Source organism: Rhineura floridana, chromosome 3 (assembly GCF_030035675.1).
Source record: "Rhineura floridana isolate rRhiFlo1 chromosome 3, rRhiFlo1.hap2, whole genome shotgun sequence".
Lineage (NCBI taxonomy): Eukaryota > Metazoa > Chordata > Lepidosauria > Squamata > Rhineuridae > Rhineura > Rhineura floridana.
Window position 1 is genome coordinate 5,203,124 of NC_084482.1, and position 22,152 is coordinate 5,225,275.

At 42.4% G+C, this 22,152-nt stretch overlaps 1 protein-coding gene across 6 annotated transcripts in view; it reads left to right on the forward strand.

Moving 5' to 3' along the window:
- The window catches only part of SHFL (shiftless antiviral inhibitor of ribosomal frameshifting), a 29,843-nt gene extending 8,644 nt beyond the window's left edge, over positions 1 to 21,199 (forward strand). For 3 of the 6 annotated variants that reach the window (XM_061614045.1, XM_061614046.1, XM_061614041.1), the window contains 8 exons: positions 5,247 to 5,296; positions 8,527 to 8,571; positions 9,664 to 9,696; positions 13,535 to 13,690; positions 16,251 to 16,354; positions 17,933 to 18,147; positions 18,422 to 18,518; positions 18,644 to 21,199. In XM_061614045.1, the coding sequence (XP_061470029.1) occupies positions 5,247 to 5,296; positions 8,527 to 8,571; positions 9,664 to 9,696; positions 13,535 to 13,690; positions 16,251 to 16,354; positions 17,933 to 18,147; positions 18,422 to 18,518; positions 18,644 to 18,791 (848 nt within the window). In that variant the 3' untranslated portion in view covers positions 18,792 to 21,199. The remainder of the gene's footprint in view (positions 1 to 5,246; positions 5,297 to 8,526; positions 8,572 to 9,663; positions 9,697 to 13,534; positions 13,691 to 16,250; positions 16,355 to 17,932; positions 18,148 to 18,421; positions 18,519 to 18,643) is intronic. The other 3 variants (XM_061614043.1, XM_061614042.1, XM_061614044.1) reach the window with 3 other exon arrangements.
- The last annotated feature ends 953 nt before the right edge of the window (positions 21,200 to 22,152 follow it).

Sequence of the window (22,152 nt, forward strand, 5' to 3'; positions counted from 1 at the left end):
ATGCATCTTGACTTGGGTGGTGTGCTATTTACTGCTCTGTGTCTGGCAGCAAAATGTCCTGGGCCAGCAGCAACAAAAGTAAGTGGCACTCCCATTTTGAAACCAGTCTGTGGCCAGTAAATACTGGTCAATAGGGGAGGGATGTTGTGCACTTCTCTGAGGACCAAAGTAGATGTGATGGTGGCAGACAAAGACATGGGAGATGAATACTGAACCCTCCCCTTCTCTTTTGCTCTAGCCACTAGCCTCTGTTCCCACACACTTCCAATACCATAAACAGGAATGGAGAAAAAGTGGCTGGAGCAACCAATTATGGGGAGGTAAGACATGGGAGGGGAGGGTTCAGTGCCCCTCTCTTTCAGTCTTCTCTTACTGTTAAACGGGGGGAATTTAGATCCTTAACTTTGTCTTTGAACAGGGTGGGCATGTGAATAATAACCCCATCACATCTAGGTGACATTGTTGGGAGGCGGAGAGCTAAATCAGGGATGTCCAATAGAGGGCTGTGGTCTGATTAGGACATGCAGTCTCCCAATCCCAGGTGTGTGAGCACTTGTTGAAATGATTCAGTAGAGGAAGAAATGCATTTTAGGAGCTCCTTGGATTCAGTAATAAATTGCCTGTATATCCATGAGATCTTTTGCCTGTCCTATTCATGCTATAAATGTTTAAGAAGAGAGAACTTGCCAAAGCATTAAAAAGGTGCAGTTTGTATTGTTTCTAATTTTGCTGCCTAACTGAGGTGAAAATGATGGTTTGGTGCTGAGCTGACATGTTTTAGTAAAAAAAAAGTGGCGGTGCAGCTGCTGGCCATCTGCTGGGTTTGGAGTTAAGCCCCCTTGAGGTCAGAGGTGGCTAACATGTGACCTTCAGAAGTTGTCGGACTTCTGCAACTCCAGCAAGCATGGCCAGTGGTCAGGGATGAAGGGAGGTGGAGTCCAATAACAACAAAAAGGCTACAGATTAGCTAACCCTGAGTTAGGTTAAAAAAAAATTCTGATCCATCTAAACTTGATCTCCACAACTTATGACCCACCAAATTGGACACATTATCCATTGCCTGGGCTGCTAGATGTTTGGCAACAATAGGTGGGCAACAAACATGGAGTGTTTATGGAGCTCCCAGTGGGCCACCTTATGTGGGCCACAGGTTAAATTTGTCTTGATGGGTCACAAAATGTTGGGTTGGAGACAGATGATAATGTGGGGGGTTAAAGGTGGTATGAAAGGGCATTCTTACTTATGATACACAAGAACGTAGGGAGCTGTCTTAAATCCTAGGTAAGACTTGTTTGTTCATCTATTCTCATATGTGCTGACTGTCAGTGGCTCTCCTGAGTCTCTGATAGGGATCTTTCCCATCAGCCATTACCTGATCTTTTTCAGTGTAGCGTGCACACTCATCCCACTATCATCACTAGTCCCTTGTTTTGCTAGGATGTTGTCAAAAACTTGCCAAAACTGTTTCACCACAGGCAGCTATACACCACTGGCAATGATACCTCATCAAACTATCTTCAATTCTCTTAAAAACTGCAATATTTCTCTTATGGCATATTAAGCCCTGTCTGATAATTCCCTAATTTACACTCCTGTACTTTGAAGTCATACCCTGTTTTGCTTAAATGTATTAGTGTCCCAGTCCAGTTGTCTCCTTCAGACAATTGTTCGTTTACTGAAGATAAGGCACACAGATACTATTTTTAAAATTGAATTTCTAAAACTAGTCTGATAAACAGCTCTTTCCTTTACTAAGCAAGTATTAGTTTTAGTTCTAGAATGCAGAAGAGAGTTAATACATAATCACATAGAATCATAACATTGATTATATTTTAATAGCAAGGCTTGTCATGATCATAGCTTATAGAAATAATTCTCACTTATAAAATTATAATGGCTTATTAGATCTGGTATCATGCAAGCGGAGTATTTTCTATAAAGAAAACCCCACCTTAATATCAGCAATTTGCCCTTTTTATATTCTTCTATAACAATAAACTATATTTAATCAATAAAGTACAATATATTTAAGCATTATCGCCTGTCATTTTCATGTCCTAGTTTGATGACAATTGATGCAATAAAATGCAAACTTCATCAAAATTATCTTCAAAGGAAAAATGATATTGGTAACAAATAATGGAGACAAATCAAGTGTAAGCAAGTACCATTTTTAAAAGCACATCTGAATAGGAATTGCATAGATATGTTATCAAAATCTTAATGGCTAATGAATACATTCTTTATTATATGTATCTTTGAAATAAAATGAGATGTTTCATTCCTCTTTGCTTAAAAAACCTTGAGTTAAAAACCTGCATCTAACTCATGAGCTAAAAATGTGCATCTGGCTCACTTATTTAAAATTATTTATTTTTATTTAAATATTTATAAGCTACACTTTCATATAAAATATCATAAGGTAGTATACAAACTAAAAGCACGCATCCAGTCCACCACTGCTTTCAGACACTGGTCCAGGGCTTTGCACAGCTTCTCCTTATTCAGATGTGATGAAGAAGTATCATCAACATGTTGCTGACACTTTGGTCTAAAGTCCCTAATGACTGCTCCCAATGGCTTCATACAGATGAATAGTACTTTATAGCTTAAACACCAGGGGGCCGAAGGGTATTCTCCCAATGCTACTCTCTGCTACTCAGCCCTGCAGGTAGGAGCGGAGCATTTGTGGCAGACAGTGCCACAAATGCTCATCCCTCAGAGTGTGTACGGAAGGGTAATGGCATCAAAAGTCACTGAGAGATTGGGAAGAAGGAGCAGGGTTGCACTCCTCCTGCCTTTATTTCTCTAAAGGCCATCCATCAGGGAAACCAAAGCTGATTCAGTCCCAAACCGAGACTAGAAGGGTTCCAGATAAGCAGTCTCATCCAAGAATGTCTGCAGTTGTTCTGCCACAATCTCTCAATCGACTTCCCTAAAATGGGGGTATTTGTAACTAAACAATACATGCTGCAAACCATTGGATCAGGGAATGGCTTTTTCAGTAGTGGCCATGCTACCATCTCCTTTAAGGCAGAAGGCATCACTCCCTCACAAAAAAGAAGCATTCACTACTCCCTGGACCCACCTGGTCAGCGCCCAACCTGATTTCGCTAGCAATGATAGGGAGAGATTCAGAGGGCATGTAGTTGGATTCATACTGCTAGTAATCTGTCCACATCATCAGACTAAATAAGCTGAAATTGATCCCATAGAGTTGAACAAGATGCAACATTAGACACCTCAGCTGGAACTGCAACAGTAATGGTAGCTTCTAAATTGCCATAGAGTTTAGCAACTTTGTCCTCAAAAGGGTGGGCCAAATGGTTACAGCAGGCCTCTGTTGTCTCCAGGGGGTTGTCTCCACCAGCTAGTGAGATCAAATTCCAGACAACCTGGAAAAGCTCTACTATATGATTACTTGAGGATGCAGTAGAGGCAGCAAAGTAGGTCTTAGCTGCCTTTATTGTTGCATGGTAGGCGCAATTATGCGCTCTAACCAATGCTCAGTCAGCTTTGGAGTGGGATCTATGCCACCGGCACTCTAGCCTTCATCCATTCAGTTTCATTGCCTACATCTTGCTAGAATATCAGGAAGCATTGCAGGCTCTGCAGTGCCAGAAAGGGAGCTCAGGAACAATCATGTCAACAGTCCTTCTCATCTTACCAGCCTCAACAGGATCACCTGCTCTATCCACTGGGAAGTCCCCCAGAACATTCAGGAATTCATCAGGATCCACAAGTCCCTGAGGGTGGACCATCTATGTTGGTCCCCCACCTCTGCAGAGGGGGATAGCTCCTGTGATTCCAAACTTCATCAGGAAGTGGTCTGACCATGAAAATGGGGTCACAGAGACCCCTTTCCAGACCACCCCCTCTCCTCACTTGGAGCAAAAAAGTGAGGAGTGTGTCCCTGCTCTGTGTGTTGGGCAGAGAACAACCTACACAATCCCATCATGGTTACCATAGAGGCCATGAAATCCCAAGCCAGACCCAAGAGCAGCCTCAGTGTAGATGTTGAGGCCACCCAGGATTATAATCTGGGGTTGCTCCTACATCTCCACACTTGAGATTACCTCGGCCAACTCAATCCAAGAGCAGCAGGGTGGGCAGTACACCAACAACGTTCCTAATCTACCTATCCTACAAAGCTAGAGCTTAGTGTCTAGAGTTAGCTGTTTCTCTTTACCAAGGTCCGAAGAAACACCATGAGACTTTATTCTGAAAATGAAAGTTGTGTCCAATTTGGGGTATAGGATTCAGGTGTCTGAGCTACCCTGACAACTTGCTTTGAGACAATTTGCCATTCACTGCTTGTGAAAGCTTCCCCTGCCTGATTGGCCCACGCCCTCCCCATCACAGCTTTCCCAAACCTGGTGCCTTCCAGATGATTTTGAGCTTCAACTTCTATTATACCCGACCATTAGCCACTCAGCCTGGGATTTATTAGAGTTGGAATATGCAACAACTAGAGCTCCAGGCTGACAAAGGCTACTCTGTCAGCTATAAATCTGGTTTTAATGTTTTTTTTAAAAAGGAAGGGTTGTTTTCAACTAAGTCCTACTCAGAGTAGACCCATTGAAATTAATGAAACTGAGTTAGCCATGTCTATTAACTTCAGTGAGTCAGAGTAGAACTGGCATTGAATATCACCTGAAGTTTGTATCCCTTTCTTGAAATGTTACTGTATTTAACTAGTCTGAACCCCATATTGGTCCATGACCTCAATCAGATTAGCTAGCAATCCTGGGAGCATGTTCTCCCGTTCCTTGAACTGCTTGGATGCTTTTATCAACTTATTTATTGCATCACATGGGCTTCTGTGTTTTTTTTGGGGGGGGCATCATGTTTATTCCTGCTCTCTTCTTCTGGTGTATTGGAATATTGATGAAGCATGCAAATTTCAAAGGAGAGTGATGTGTGGAACCAACATAGTAGGGTGTTGGATGGAACAAATGTAGAAAGAATGAATGAAGGTTGTGCTGCAGTCAGGATAATCCTTAAATAGTTAGAATAAAGAGTATGAACCAAGGTAACTTGATGCCAATTTGACTGTTCTGTTTTGTATCTCTCCTGGTCACAGATAGTTTTTGACTCCTGGTCACAAAAAATTAATTTCCCGGTTTCACAATTTGAGACCTCTAACCCTATTCATAGGGTCACCATAAGTCAGGATCGACTTGAAGGAGTCCATTTCCATTTCCATATGGGCAACCCACATCTAACCGTGTGTTGTTGTTCTTTAGATACAGACCCAGAAGATGGAGACAGCCTTGCTGATGATCCTGTGGCTTTGGTAATTCTGTCTGTTTGTCTTAGGCAGAGGTTAAGAGCTAGAAAAATGGGTAGCTGAACAGTAAGCAGTGAGAGGCTAGTTTTAAGGGGCATCCAAGCATGCTGAGAGAGACAGTGTGGTGTAGTGGTTATAATGTTGCACTACGACCTGGGAGATCAGGGTTCGAATCCCCACACAGCCATGAAGCTCACTGGGTGACCTTGGGCCAGTCACAGCCTCTCAGCCTCAGAAGAAGGCAATCGTAACCCCCCCCCGAATACCGCTTATCATGAAAACCCTATTCATAGGGTTGCCATAAGTCAGAATCGACTTGAAGTTAGTCCACTTCTATTTGAAGGATGCTGAAATAGGGAAAGGAATAGTAAGAGCACAACTGGTTTAACCTAACAGGTGTGCTATGCTAATTTAACAACTATAGTGGGAGAAAATCCATGGTCTAATTATGACCTAAATAAAGAAAATAAAATTTGTAAAATACTGATTCAGCAGGGTCATAATATATTTGCTAGTCTTTAAAGTGGTATTTGTCTAGGTTTTTGAATACAGTAGGGCCCCGCTTTAAAGCGATTTGCTTTATAGCGATTTGCTAATACAGCGGTTGTAATTAGACGCAATTAGACTAAAGCCCACCGTATGAGTGGGGCCCTACTGTACTATGAATGCTGACATTTCATTGAATTTCCAACAGTCATTGTACAGGTACTTTAATGGCACTTTATTACTTCATAGTCAGCAGCACAAAATTCCAAGCATCCAGTAACCACTGGTGCAAAACATTCCAACTACTTTTTTTCTAATCTGCTATTTGTTTATTACCTGTCCCATTCATTAAGGATGACTACCCCAACAACTACCCCAAATACCTTATGCCTTAAACATGATGAACAAAACTCATCTACTGAGTCTCCTTATAGAGTAATGTTAAGGGGTATAAACTCATTTCACCCTGCATGGCTTTTTAATGCAAATTCCTGCTTTGAGCCCCCAAACTGGGTCTGGTGATTGATACATGGGGCTGCTGAGGGTTCCAATCCCTATGAGGCCTGGCACTTCCTAATCGGGCTTTACCTGAAAGGAAGGTACAGGAGGGGAACAGACAAGAATACTCTAACAGAGAACAGGATCTCTCATGGTGCACTTAAGGTTACCACCAGCAGTAAGAAAGACTCTGGTCCGGTTCCTAGAAAGCATTGCTGGCTCTTAAATTTTCACAGAATCATAGAACTGGAAGGGATCTCAAAGGGCATCTAGTCTAAGCTCCTGCCAATGCATGAAAGTCAATACTATAGCAACAGGTTTGAGGCAGCAGTAATTATATGGGTGTGTAATATCATAGTTTGGCTATATTACTGTAGTAAAATGATGAATCATACTGCCTCATGAATTCTGAACTGTTTGTTATTAAAAAAACAATTAGCTGCCTTTCCAGTCTGCCCTGACTAAGAGTCCTTTGTATTTCAAAAATGTGTATGTCACCGTATCTGTCTTGTGTTTCTTATTCTATGGATATTTTTAAAAAAGGCAGTTCAACTCTCGGCCATTGTATCTTATTAAATCACATGGCTGAAAAATGTATGAGCCCCCTAGGAAACGGCCTCTTTCTCGCCTTTGTCGACCTTAAATCTGCTTTTGACACCATCCCCAGAGACAAACTATGGGCCATACTCTTTCGAACTAACATGGACAGGAGACTCCTCTACCTTATCTACTGCCTCTACCAATCCACTTCTCTTCGAGTTCGATGCGGTGCCAATGGAACCTTAACAAACTCCATCCCCGTTACCAAGGGGGTCAGACAGGGCTGTGTTCTAGCTCCAGTACTATTTAACCTCTTCTTAAACGACCTGAGTACATGTTGCCATTCTCCCGTCTTTCATCCCCCCAAGGTGGCTGACCTGAAATCCCTCTGCTGCTGTATGCAGATGATGCCACCTGTATGGTCTGAAACGGCTTTTCTGCGCCTTTATGTCCTATTGTGCTACACATTTTTTAACTATAAACTTTAACAAGACCAAAATCCTGGTCTTCTCCTGACGCTCATCAGTGTCCGATTGGACAATTAATGGCTGGAAGATAGCCCAGGTTAGGCAATATAGATATCTTGGGGTCATGTTTCACTTTTCTCTTTCCTGGTCTGCCCAAAACACACTAAAAGCCATTCTTTGTTTTTTTTACACTAGGGGCGGGCAGTATATACCTGCTGCCATCCAGGTTCTCAAATCTAAGATCTTTCCCCAACTCCTGTATGGTGTTCCACTTTGGGCCCAGAGTTTTGACCCCAAGGTTGAATCTTATCAACCTTTTTAAGATCAATTTTTGGTGTACCTCGATGTGTCCCGGCTGCTGGCCTCTGCCTAGAGTCCGGACTGCCTTCACTTGAATCCCTTGCCTGGTCCTTAGCTTTCAGATATTGGACCAAATTAGCTTACACAAGCCCCACCTCAGGACATTTACATCTCCTCTGGAAGGACGTCTTTTCCAGCACATGATCAAAAACATTACTTGCCAAACTGGCCACACTAGGCTTCTCAGTGGACTTTCTATCCTCACTAGAGCCTGGATTAGCCAAACGGACCATCAAGCCCCGGATTAAGGACGTCTATTTTCAAAATTCAATCTCAGATGCTGCTAAAACCTGCTCCCCTACCCATTCCGATTTAAACTTCACATTTCCTAAACCCGCCACCTACCTGGAAATTCTGACTATTCCTAAATGTTGTCTAGCCTTTTCCAGGGCTCGTTTTAACTGTCTCTTTTCCTCACTCTTAGAATGCTGTTTCCAGGGTATACCTCTCGAACTCCGCCTGTGCCCCTGTAGGAATGTAGACGTTGAATCACTGTCTCGCGTTCTCTTTGTTTGTCCCTACTATAATGTTGAACGCCTTAGGTACCTAAATCCTATTATAAAAAGCTTCCCGGGCAGGCCTGTTGACCGATTACTGAAACATTTTCTGGCCGGCACTGACAAGTTAACCACCCTATCTGCTGCTAAGTTCATCTTTGCTGCCCAAATTATATGTAAGAAGATCTCTTTTAGCCAGTAATGTTTATTTTAATGCTGTATTAATATGAGCTCTGTTAGCTCTATTTTATAACTTATATTTTTTTACCTCCTGTTAAATCAATTGTATATTGGGTCTATGACCGCATAATAAAATTTGATTGATTCTATGGATATAGTTTTTCCTGCTATCTGGTACGCACTTGCATCCCTTTCCTTCTTCTTCTAGAAAGTGGTGGATAAACTGGAAAAAGAAGAGGAGGAGGAGAAACAGGTGAATGAGGAAGGAGAAGGAGGAGGATATTGTGTGGGGTGGGCCACTTGGTAGATCTTAACTGACTTGACAAGCTCTTTTTGTAATCTGTTTTGAAGATCACCTTATAACGGGTGGGGAACCTCTGGCCTGCCACATGATGCTGAGCTACAACTCCCATCATCTTGGGCCATTGCCCAGCATCATCTGGAGGGCTAAAGACTCCCCAAACCTGCCCTGTATGATCAGTTGCACTTGCCAATATTATTGTTCTTAAACTTTTAAGAAAAGGAAATGGGATGTGTGTCTGAATAAATATTACTTAATGTTAATGAAGTCTAACCGCACCCTCTTTGCCAGTTCCAAGCACTTGGTAGTTGCTTAACCACACCAGCTGCCTTCCCAACCATTCTGCATTGAAGAGCAGGTATGATGGTTGCTATCCAAGTCCTAAGTGCTTCATGCTCCCTTATCCACATAACAGCCATGTTGGCAGATGATGGGAATGGCAAGAAGCAGTGATGGGCATGACACCACTCTCAAAATACTCTTGCTCTCTGTGCGTGTTTCAAGTACATGAGGGATGGGTAGGCAAAGAACCCATCAAGCCGCGCCCCCCCCCGCCAGAGAAACCATAAAACCTTTATTTTTCTTACCAGTTGTACATGTGGTAAGTCAAGGCAGCTGGTTTGGTTGCCACTGACAGTAGAAAAAATTGAGAGGCAAGCATATCTAATGTGGGGCATAATTCCTCAGGAAATTTCCCTTTTCAAGTCCCACTGAACTGACTTGGAAATGTACAGGAGAACATTCTAGAGAATAGTGCCCAGAGACGGAAAAGGTGCCATTTGGATTTTTCACAGGCACCAACATGTCCTGAGCTATCCTTGGGTGTAACAAGGACAACAGCATCTCAGTCGCACATTTCATCCACCATGCACCAATATTAAGTCTCAGAATGCCTGCCACATTAAGAAGGTGTCTTGCATTACAAACAGAGCATGTGGCATTTGGGAAGGATACACTCAGGCAGTGTTTTTGTGCTCCAATAGTACCTACTAATGACATTTCTTTAACAGTTCTGTGCATCGTAACTTATTTATTTCTTTGCAGAAACCAAATGGCAAGAATGATGAGAAAATCAAGGTGAGGATAGATAATTAGGCGGGGCTGTGTGACCGAACCATGGCAGTGTGTGTGTGTTGTGAAAGAGGGGAAAACAGGAAGTGAAAGATGAGGAAGAGAAAATATTGGCAGGGTCATGGCATGGTACTCCATGTTAATTAATCTGGAATAACTTGTCAACTCCTGGACTCCTGCTCACATCATTAACACAGTCAAAGTCCCATTCACAGTCAAAGTGAATGGGCTATGAACAGAACACAAGCCCAGATTAGGATGTACAATTCAGCCATGAGTGAGCTGTCTTGACTACATCACAGAATAGTGTATAGTGTTAAGAGAATCTATATGTTGAACTACAACTCCCATCATCTCTGATAATTGGCCTTGCTAACTGGCTAATGAGAGTTGAGTCCTATAACATCTGGAGAGCCATAGGTTTCCCATCTCTGCATTAAGAGTAACTGATGTGCATTAAGAGTCTGGAACATGCACATCAATTGGTGGGGCTGAACCAGATTTGAAATCATTTCAACAGGGATGGCCGTATTAGTCTGTTGCAGTGAAAACCAAAAAAGTCTTGTGGCACCTAAAGACAAATGCATTTATTATGGCATAAAAGCTTTCATGGACCAGGGTTTCACTTCATCAAATGCATGAAGTGTTACCCCAAGTTGGCAGGTATATATTAACTAAGATAATGGGTTTGTATCCCATTACATGTGTTAATTAGGGTGTTTGTATTATCATCAGTGATCGGCAGTGTGGATAGTTACTGTGCTTGCATACATTTAAGCTCTAACATAATTGTCTCAGACTGTATTCTTTGCATTTCGTCTTCATCTGACAACCTGCTTTACATTTTTCACACACACATTCATTTCTGGGCGGTTCACAATTCATCAGTAAAAATAATAAAATACAAGTCAGTACCAGTGCAATCACTAAAACATCAAAATAAATTAAAAACCGGGTATTTATAACTCATAATAACAATATAGCTGCCATCACAGAGTCAATACAGATAATCCACCACGTATGTAAAGAATATACCTGGCAACTAAGAATAATACTTTATTTATTTATTTATTTTTATTTATTTAATTACATTTCTAGACCGCCCTATAGCAGAAAGCTCTCAGGGCGGTGTACAACAAATAAAATCACAATTAATATATGAGCAAGTGTGGAAAAATATATATATATATAGTACAATTATAAAACATTAATAAAATTGCCATTGAGATTTAAATTCAGATCATATTAAGTTTAAAATGTTAAATTAAAATATTTAAAAATTTACAAAATTTAAAATTTAAAAAGCCTGGGCGAAAAGGTAAGTTTTTACCTGGCGCCGAAAAGATAACAGATAACATGCATCTGATGTAGTGAACTCTAGTTCATGAAAAGCTTATGCCATAAAAAAAGTTAGTCTTTAAGGGGCCACAACACTGTTGGGTTTCCCCCCAGTTTTGGAATATAGATCTCATCACCTTTTTCCTGGTTTTGTGCAGATAAATTCACTGTCTGCCACACCCGCCTGTGGCAACCTGCCTAAAAGTGAGGCCTGTGGCTCCACAGGCCTTCACAAGAAAGCTGAGCTTCCACTTGCCCTTTCTAACCCCAGTTGCTCTGAGGCATAAGCAGCTCCAGTAGGCGTCTACCAGCCTCGTCTTTACTTTCTACAGAGGCACAGAAGTGCCTCCTCCCCACCCAGAGCCCTTGAGAACACATGAGAATAATTAAAAGAAGAATGCCACTTCTGAAAAGAGTTTGGAACACCTGTAGGATTAGAATAACATCTAATATGACTGATAAGCTTTCAGTAAATATCGCTAGAAATTGGATTAGTGTGAGAGCTAACACAAAATCATAGCTAAAAGCAGTTAGAAACCATTAAATAAGCAGAAGTGACACCACATATTTAGAAGTGAATGTGCTTAGATCAGACCACTAAATTAAGAATTGAACACAGTATTTTTTTTACCTCGGTTCAAGAAAAAAAGAAGAATAAGCGGGGGGGCATGATGTACTATGTTCTTTTCTAGGAAATGAAGCAACAATAGAGCAGAAGGTAATCACCAGGGGAAGACAACATTTAGGGAGCAGTCAGAAAAGATACTCCCAAGTTTGAATTGAGAAAGTTGAAGTGGAGAAAAGGCTATGGTCTAAATAGACTTGGTGGGGGAGTTGAAAAGAGGACTTCGACTGGGGCTATTTGGACCAGGACCGTTGAGGTGCAGTTGGAAGGCACCCGTGCTTGCAAGCTAGGAGGTCGTTATGCTTAAGAACCATTATTTTTGTGCACGTTGCTTATTCTTTTGTGTGTAGCAGTTGTAGCTGCTTAAAACTATATTTGAACTTGTCTGATCTGTCACTGCCTGGTTCAGATGATGGGTGGACTTCTATGAAATGCACACCTTCAAAGTGGTAAAATTCCTGCTGAAAGGTGCTGGGTCACACTTTAAATTATCTTGCCACCAAAAAAAAAAAATTAAAAATCCTACACACCCTCACCCCTTAACCATAATCCTTCTAGAGGAGTGGTGGTGAAACAAAAGAAAATTTTGTTGAGATTAAGACAAGAGAAAAAAAGCTGAACTAAATGACTAAATAAATAAAACATATCTACACAACTGCTAAAAGCATTAGCTACCTTCCTGGCATCATTGTCACTAGAGGCCCAGGTGACCTCAGTGGCTAGGAGTGCCTTTTACCAGCTTTGGCTGGTAAGACAGCTGTGGCCATTTCTGAACCGGGATAGTCTGACCATTGTTATCCATGCACTGGTAATTTCCAGGCTGGATTACTGTAATGCACTCTATATGGGGCTGCCCTTGAGGTTGGTCCGGAAGCTGCATCTGGTGCAAAATGTGGCGGTGCAACTGCTTGCTGGGGCAGGGTGTTGCCAGCATGTCACCCTGCTGCTGAAAGAATTGCACTGGCTGCCCATTATCTTCTGGGCCAAGGTTCTCGTTTTGGTGTACAAATCCCTACATAGTTTGGGATCAGGATACCTGAAAGATCATCTTACTCCTTATATACCCAGTTGATCACTGCACTCGACAGGTGAGGGCCTCCTGCAGATACCATCTTATCAGGAGGTCTGCTCTGCACAACATAGGAAACAGACCTTTAGTGTGGTGGCACTGACTTTTAAATTCCTTCCCCTTAAATATTAGACGACATCTCTGTTATCTTTTGGGTGCCTACTGAAGAATTTCCTCTTTCAACAAGCCTTTTAAGTAGAGACCTTATCCCAGTCACTGTCTGTGCTGGAATTGCTTTTTAAGATGTTTTGTTTTGATGTGTTTTAAAATCTTTTGCTTTTAAGATGTTTTAAAATGGTTTTAGTGTTTTTGTTTGCCACCCTGGACTCCTTCTGGGAGGAAGGGCGGGATATAAATTTAATAAATAAATAGATAAATACTAACCTATAGAATATCCCTACATCATATGTTAGTTTCCAATGTTTGCCCTGTGTCAGAGCTTTGTGAGCAGAGTCACCAGTGTCTTCCTGCAAAGGATTTATCTCTCGAGTTTCATGATGGTGTCTACCACTCTATAAGCACTTCCAGCAGGGACTCTCCTAAACCAGTTTAGTTTCCTACATGACAACCAATGCCCAATCAGGCCCATTCATGAGGAAAAGTACAACAGTAGCTATGTTCCTTTCCTAGTCTTTATTGTCGTAGTCTTCTGAACAGTGCACAAATTGGGCAGGCATGAGGGAGACGGGCTTACTCTCTGCCAGAGAGGAAGGAAGTTCCTGGCCTTTTAACATTTTGGAGGGAAACTGAATTGTGAGATACGAGACGTCCTAGAGATCAAATCCACGCATTTCATGATTATTCTTCCCCAGGAGGTTGCTCAGCAGCTGAAGCTCTTGCCTCTGACGCAGAAAAACCTGCACATGTTTGACAATGCCCAAAAGAACTGCATCCCCACTGAAGACCGTCAGTTCTCCTGCCAGCCCTGTGACAGTATGTGGTGGCGGCGAGTCCCTGAGAGAAAACAGGTGTGTGTGTGTGTGTGTGTGTGTGTGCACATACGTGCACATTAGCATATCTGAAGGGTATATCTCTTGGGTCATCTACCTCAAGAGACCAAAGTGGTGGACAGATCCATTCACTGAGGTAGATGACCCAAAGGAGAGATGAGTGTCTTCTCAGAATATTTGTTGTTGTTGTTATATGCCTTCAACTCGATTACGACTTACGGCGACCCTATGAATCAGCAACCTCCGATAGCATCTGTCATGGACCACCCTGTTCAGATCTTGTAAGTTCAGGTCTGTGGCTTCCTTTATGGAATCAATCCATCTCTTGTTTGGCCTTCCTCTCTTTCTACTCCCTTCTGTTTTTCCCAGCATTATTATCTTTCCTAGTTAATCATGTCTTCTCATTAGGTGTCCAAAGTATGATAAGATCAGTGTTATCGTTTTAGCTTCTAATGATAGTTCTGGTTTAATTTGTTCTATGACCCAATTATTTGTATTTTTTCCAGTCCATAGTATGCGCAAAACTCTCCTCCAACACCACATTTCAAATGAGTTGATTTTTCTCTTATCTGCTTTTTTCACTGTGCAGCTTTCTCATCCATACATAGAGATTGGGAATACCATGGTCTGAATGATCCTGACTTTAATATTCAGTGATAGATCTTTGCATTTGAGGACCTTTTTTACTTCTCTCACAGCTGCCCTCCCCAGTCCTAGCCACCTTCTGATTTCTTGACTATTGTCTCCATTTTAGTTAAGGACTGTGCCGAGGTATTGATAATCCTTGACGAGTTCAATGTCCTTGTTGTCAACTTTAAAGTTACATAAATCTTCTGTTGTCATTACTTCAGTCTTCTTGACGTGCAGCTGTAGTCCTGCTTTTGTGCTTTCCTCTTTAACTTTCATCAGCATTCGTTTCAGATCATAACTGGTTTCTGCTAGTAGTATGCAGAGCTTGGAAAAGTTACTTTTTTGAACTACAACTCCCATCAGCCCAATCCAGTGGCCATGCTGGCTGGGGCTGATGGGAGTTGTAGTTCAAAAAAGTAACTTTTCCAAGCTCTGGTAGTATGGTATTGCCTGCATATCTTAAAAAAATAATATTTCTCCCACCAATTTTCACACCTCCTTCATCTTGGTCCTATCCCCCTTTCCGTATGATGTGTTCTGCATATAGATTAAACAAATTGGGTGATAAAATGCACACCTGTCTCACCCCCTTTCCAATGGGGAACCTATCAGTTTCTCCATATTCTATCCTTACAGTAGCCTCTTGTCCAGAGTATAGGCAGCTTTCACCTCACATTCTAAAATGTCTGGTTCTTCATCATACGGTTCCTCCGTGAATGAAACTGTCATCATTGCATCTCTTTTATAGAGTTCTTCAGTATATTGCTTCCATATTCCTTTTATTTGATCTGTCAGATAGTGTGTTCCCCTGTTGGATTATTCAGTATGCCTACTCTTGGTGTAAATTTCCCTTTAATTTCTCTAATCTTTTGGAATAGGGCTCTTGTTCTACACTTTTTGTTGTCCTCTTCTATTTCTATACAATAACTATTGTAATAGTTTTCTTTGTCCCTGTGTACCAGTCGCTGTATAGTTGCATTTAGGGTTCTAACCGTGTTTCTATCTCCTTTTGCTTTTGCTTTCCTTCTTTCTTTAACCATTTTAAGAGTTTTTTCAGTCATCCATTGAGATCTTTCTCTCTTTTTAACTAGAGGTATTGTCTTTTTGCATTCTTCCCTGATAATGACTTTGACTTCATTCCATAGTTCTTCTGGTTCTCTGTCAACTAAGTTTAAAGCCTCAAATCTGTTCCTTATTTGATCTTTATATTCTCAGAATATTAATCCTTCTTATATTTGCTTCTCCCATTCCTCCTTTCCCTCTGTTGTCTCCCCACCCTTGTCTAAATTTAAAAGAAAAAAGGTCCCAAACTAGGTGGGGACAATCTGGAATACTGAAAACCAAAGAGACCTGTGTTAAAATTGGGTCTTCTACCAAATCCATATAAACAACAGAGGCTGGTGACTCTGATGTCAGTAGAGCAGTTAATCCCCTCTGGTTTTAGTCTGAACTTTGAAAGAGCTGACCAAGGTGCCGAGTATAGCTGGTGCTCCCTGACAGTTTGGACTAAAACATGGAGCGGATTCACTGCCCCACTGACGTTGGAGCCACTAGCGTTCACTACATATAGAGCATGGATGATGTCTTTTGTTTTTTGTGGGGGGAGAATGAAAGTGTAGCATGGACAAGTGGGAAGGGGAGCAGAAGTCTCTTTTTATGCTTTTCACTCTTCCACTTTTTACCTCAAAAAGCACTGCTCCCACACAGTTTTTCCCTTTGGCAGAGCTCTGAAACCAGAAGTAGAATCCACCAAGAACAAAATAGCTAGGATCAGGGGTGCTGCAACAGTCTCAGGGCCGCATCCCATATCAACACTTTGGTCTATAGAGAATTTCAGCGTGACTTGAGTCGAGTCTGCTGCCGTTGCATTTAATTTATCCTTAATTCTGTGCCTAGGTGGGGTAGATCATTGCTGGGGTTTGAGTACCTCTCTTGATGCCCTCCACAGGTGTCCCGTTGCCACCTGTGTGGGAACCACTACGACCCGGTGCCAGAAAACAAAATGTGGGGCATAGCAGAGTTCCACTGTACCTCTTGTGGGCGCACTTTCAGGTGAGAAGCAGGGACTGAATGGCTCAAGAGCATCGAGGTGGGGGTGAGAGGGAAACTTTAGTACTTACATTTGTTTTCTGTTGTTCCAGAGGACAGGACTAGAACCAGTGGGTTCAAATTAAGATTTAGACTAAATATCAGAAAGAGTTTCCTGATTGTATGAGCTGTTTGACATTAAAACATGAGATTGCTGTAGAAGGTGGTGGACCACCTTCATTAAAGGTTTCTAAGCAGAAGCTGGATAGCCACCTACTAGGAATAGTACAATAGTAGAATTCCTGCAGGGGGTTGGACTAGATGACCTTTGAGGTGCCTCCCAACTGTACGATTCTCCATTTGCCATCTCAGAGAACATTGAACTAAGATTGTATTTGACAAATCTAGTGAACTGAAGTGAATACTATCTTGCTGTGTACTATACAGAATGTTAATGCTGGTAGCTGACCATTCATTTGTTAGGTGGATTTGATTGATAATTTTGTCAAGGGATGCAAATGATAAAAGACCACCTCTGCACTTTACCACCTTATTACCATCTCATTTTTATTGCATGTGTTTGCCAGGCTTAAATTCCATACAAACAAAATGGATAAATGATTGGAAATATAGGCCTATCAACAGCCATTGTATAGGATGCTCAGTCTGTCATAATGTGCTGGATATTCATTTTAAATAGCTGGAGGCTGTGGGAGGAAGATGAGAAAAGGAGTATTTGATTAGTTCTTATGCAGTGCTCTTGCTACTGTCAGAGGGCACAGTCTAGTTAACACAGTGAAGAACTTTTAAATCCCATTGATCCAATGAGAATTTGTCAGGTTCAGACTGATACTCTGTGCACACTTTCTTGGGAGTAAGTTGCATCGAGCATACAGTGTATATAAACATGGGATTGGGTTGTAAGAGCTTTTACCACAGTGAACAATCTTGCTTGGCATATAACTAAGAATATGACTTGTCTCCATACTGTTGTTATACCTAACATTCCTTTCTTTGATTGCTTGCAAAAGATTGATTGATATTTTCTCTGGATTTAACAAAAGAATACCAGTATGCTTAGATAGCTGAGAATCTCTCTCAAGTATTTAGAATGGGATATCCATCAGAGCCCTGGAAAAACAGCAGCCTTCCAGCTAAAAGAAGAAAAATAAAAAAGTTTGCCATTTGAAAAGGCTGTGCACTGAGAATATATTCCTGGAGTCAGATGGAAACTGGGGTGCAACCTTGTTTGGTAGGGGGTATACAGTTTGCCTTCTGGGGATCTACTGTCTGTTTTTAGGAGTCTACATCCTTCAAATATCTTGTACTTTTATTCTCGTTTTCCTTGACCCAAAGAAAACTAAACCTAGTAGTGCAGCCCAGGAATGTCTCTCTGCTGGGGAAGTGGAGCATGCGCTATACACTGTTGATATTTTACGCTAGGCTGATTCCTTATTGCTTGGCTTAATTTTCTATTGTAGTGTAATGGTTTTCCTGATTATGTAAAAAATGATTTTTAAAAATAGTAGAACAGGGCAGAAGATAAATAAGTAAATGAATCAATAAATAAAAGAGCTTCCTCCATCTTCTCACTCACTGCAGGGGTTCGGCTCAGATGGGGACCCCGTCTCCATGCTACAGTTGCCATAGCCCTGTACTCCCGAGGTTTATCATCCCACCTCGCAAGCCCCAGGGGCCAAGAAGCAGGCAGCAGCATTCGTGCTTTGCAGAAGATTGCTACAACCGAAGAGGTGAGGCTGGATGTACAGTGACAAGCTGTATTGTGGACAAGAGCTGTATCGTGGGTCCATTCCATGGTAGGTGGCTAGTGTGTGTCATTGCCAGAAGGATGTGTGCAGTCTTTTTGGAGCTATGCCAAGTGGCATCCAGTTCCAGTTTGCAGATTGATTGGATGTTGTAGCAAGATTTCAGGCACATTATTTGGCTGGGGGAAAAGGCACCTTTTTGAATTTGCCTTTTTCTTGTGGCCCTTTACCAAACGTGCCTCTTGTTCATGTTTATGAGACTATCTGCAGATTATAAATTCTCTGGAATAATGGGTCTTTCTCCTTACTGCTGCCATGGAACCAGCCTTGTTCCAGTACAGAAGTAAATGGTGGCCTGAGGTGGAGGAGGGGGAAGAGATTCACTGCCAGATAGAGACTTTGGAAGCAGGAAGTCTAGAAAGGTGGGTTGATGTGTGGCTGCGGCAAGTTGCTGGGCAATTTCCAGCAAAACAGATAATCCACATTCATCACTGGACCTGTGGATGTGTTTACCAGTATTAACTTGTGTCCTCCTATCCCCCTGCAGATCCTCACATACCAGGAACTCACTGTGTGCATCCCCAAAGCCGTATCAAGAATGGCTTGCCCAAAGTGATTTGCCCAAGCCAAGAGCACGACAGCACTGGCTCCACTGTGGCCACCTGCTTGAGTCAAGGCAGCCTGGCATTCTGTGACATCAATGAGCTCATCCTGGAGGACCTGAAGGAAATGGATGAAGAGGAGGATGGCGAGAGCAGCAGTTAATCCCCTGGATGACTGGAGCAGGCCACTCATCACAAAAGATGGATGCCAGTTGCAAACTGCGGAAGGTGGCTGAGGAAGGAGTCTTGTTTTACTTCAGTCCTGCCAATTCTAATAATGCGTGTGGATGACAGTTCCTCATGCCATGGTGTACTTATTGATCATTTCTGGGGCTCTCTGGCATTGCACTTTATCTTTTTCTCTGGCTTTTCTCTGCTTTTGTTGTCAATCTTTGATTTGTTCTGGAGGGGTCATCTTCTAGGCATATCTAAACCACAGATTTAAACTGGTTTCAATGGTCATTTTTTCTCCTCGGAGAACCTGCTTTGAGTTCTGTGATGTGGCCTTGAAGTTTGAAGGAATCAGTTCTCATCACCCTCACCAAACTATGATTCCCAGGATCCTTTGGGTGAAGTTAACTGGTAAAAAAACTAGCATTGTGTGGATATGTCCCATCTTATGTCCAGTCTGCCCTCCTTGACATCTCCCATTGGTGCTAGTTGTCTGTGAAACTAGGCACAGTCTTAACCAGGTGGTAAACTCCACCTGAAAAGAATCAAGAGGGTTTTGAAAGACGAGACATCCATCTCGTTCAGCATATCTTCTACCAGCTCTTTGAACTTTCATATGCAGTTGGCATGAGAGGATCACGTGTGTGCATGCTGCAGGGCAAATGTCTGCTCGGCTTGTAGGTAGTTTACATTATATCAGAATTGTCTAACCTGTGGCTCTGCAGATGTTGTAGGACTCCCATCAGCTGCAACCAGTGTGACAAATAGCCAGGGATGATGGGAGTTGTAGTTCTGCAACCTCTTGGAAGGCCCTAAATTCCCCGTTCATGTATTTGATGGACTTGCCATTAGAAAAAAATGCATGCTGCTTCAAGCTCTAGGAAAACCAACCAAACCCAGGAAGACAGAGGCCAATTTGCTTTTTTTGTTACTAGCTTGCTGCTGCTTCTGCTGCTGCTTGCACAGGATCTAAAGATTAGGTGGCCAAGACTGAAAGGGGTGATGTCTTTCCTTAGGGAGGTTGCAGGAAGAATGTGAACATTCTGCCTCTCCTAAAACTCCTTCAGCTAAAAATGAAAAGATGTTCTTAGTATTAGGAAAGCAGAGGTCAGTGGAGTGGATAGGGGCAGTAATATCTAGTTTATATTTGGCCTCCAGTTTCCTACCACTTAAGCTGTTGGGACCAAAAATCAGGGATGGAGAAGTCAGAGGGGCACTGCCAGGGGCACCTGTGAGGGGGAAAACCCAAGTACCCTGGCCCCCAAGCAATTTGGGCCCCTGAAAATTGATTAAGAAAAAATTGTTTTCTTTCCCCTTATTCACACAGCAGGCATTAACAGCAAACCCTGTGTGTCTAGGGAAAAGCAGAGAGGTCAAGCTCACCTCTCTGCAAAAATTCCTGAGCAATCACTCCGTGCCAAAAAGATGGCTAAAACCATGACCGAAGATCATTAATTTAGTATTGTTAAGCCATCTCTTAGTTAATACATTTTTACTATTTGATCTCGGAACCCGTGGTTTCTGAGCTGTCCTGTTGAAAAGCAAAAGACTTCAGTTAAAAGAAATCTTTATAAAGGAAAATCTAAGTAGATGGAAATTTTAGCTTGATACTGATTTTATTATGGCATGATGTATTCCATAAAATCATTAAGTGTGTTCTTGAGGTAAGGGGTATTTTGAGATGGGCTGCCTTTGTTCATTTCTCTGTGTTTGATGGAGAAGTGGCTGGCTCAGATTTACTCTTTTTCCTTTTCTGTGTTCCCTAATCATTCTTTATATTATATTAACGTTATGTGGTTATAACACGGTGATTTAAATTAATTTCTCTTTATAGCAAGATAGCAAGAGGAATTTCACATGGAACTCCCAGTCACTCTAGGGAGAGCCAGATTTGGCTTGTAGTCATGACTTCAACCAAGGAACATGCTGTTTTGTCCTAAGAGATGTTCCTTGACCAGCTTGAATAGAAAGGAATGTAATGGTACACATAGGTTTCAGAACAGTACAGAATCATCAGTAATGTATGACAGTTGAATAGTGGTAAATCAGCAAAAGGGACAGGTTGACATCAATGAACACAATGGGAGATGGGAGGTATGAATATGCAGGTATTCATTTTAATAAAATTATCTGGTTGGTTGGAAATATTTCAGGAGGGAAGAACTATTACAAAGAACTTGGAGAATTGGTTAAATCATGTTCACATGTTGTAATGGTATCCTATAAAACATCTGTGCACACTATATTTCTTTACAGTCCCTCTCAGATTTCTGATGGGCTGTCCCTGCATATGCTTGTACCGGAAATAAAGGCCTACCTTTTTGCTTTAAGCCTGTGTATTCAATTTACTTAAAGGACCCCCGGCAAAGATCCCACAGGAGAAATACAAATTTCTCCAACAGGTAGACCTGGTGGCAGAACAGCCTATTTGTTTCAATGGGTAGACCAGGTGGCAGAACAGCCCATGCATTTCAATGAGTAGACCTAGTGGCCAAATAGCCCATGCATTCCAATAGAAGATCTGATATTGTTCCACCTGTCCCTTCCTCGGAGGGGATACATAAGCCAGCTGACTGAGGTGGCTCCTGCTTTGTTTGCCTTTTTGTGGGTCTTGAATCGTGCCTGGGAGAAAGGATTCAGAGCCAAGCGGGGAGACTTGAGGGGGCCCCAATTAGTGTAGTGACGGGTAGAGGGAGAGATGGTGTTGTGAGGAGGACTTGCCAGGTAAGGGGAACGCGGCCCAGGCAGTTAAAGGCTGTGCCTTGTTCTGGTCCTCCACACACCCTCAGGTTTGTTGGTTGCCCTATCAGCCAGCTCTCAGGCCTCCAGATGCTGCTCCTAAACGCCAGATCGGTGCATAATAAGATCTCCCTGATTCACGATTTAATTGTGGATGAGGCAGCTGATCTGGCATGTATAACCGAGACCTGGGTGGGTGAGCAGGGAGGAGTCAGTCTCTCCCAGCTATGTCCACCAGGGTACCTGGTCCAGCATCAGGGTAGACCTGAGGGTCGGGGAGGTTGCTGTGGTCTATAGGAGCTCCATCTCCCTCTGCAAGCACCCTGTCCATGTGACTACTGGTCTGGAGTGTTTGCACCTTATGTTGGGTCAACGGGACAGACTGGGGATTCTGTTGGTGTACCGCCCACCCTGCTGCCCAACAGACTCCCTAGCTGAGCTGATGGAGGTGGTCTCGGGTGTAATGTTGAGATCCCCCAGACTGTTGGTTCTGGGGGATGTCAACATTCATGCCAAGGCCGCCTTATCCGGGGCGGCTCAGGAT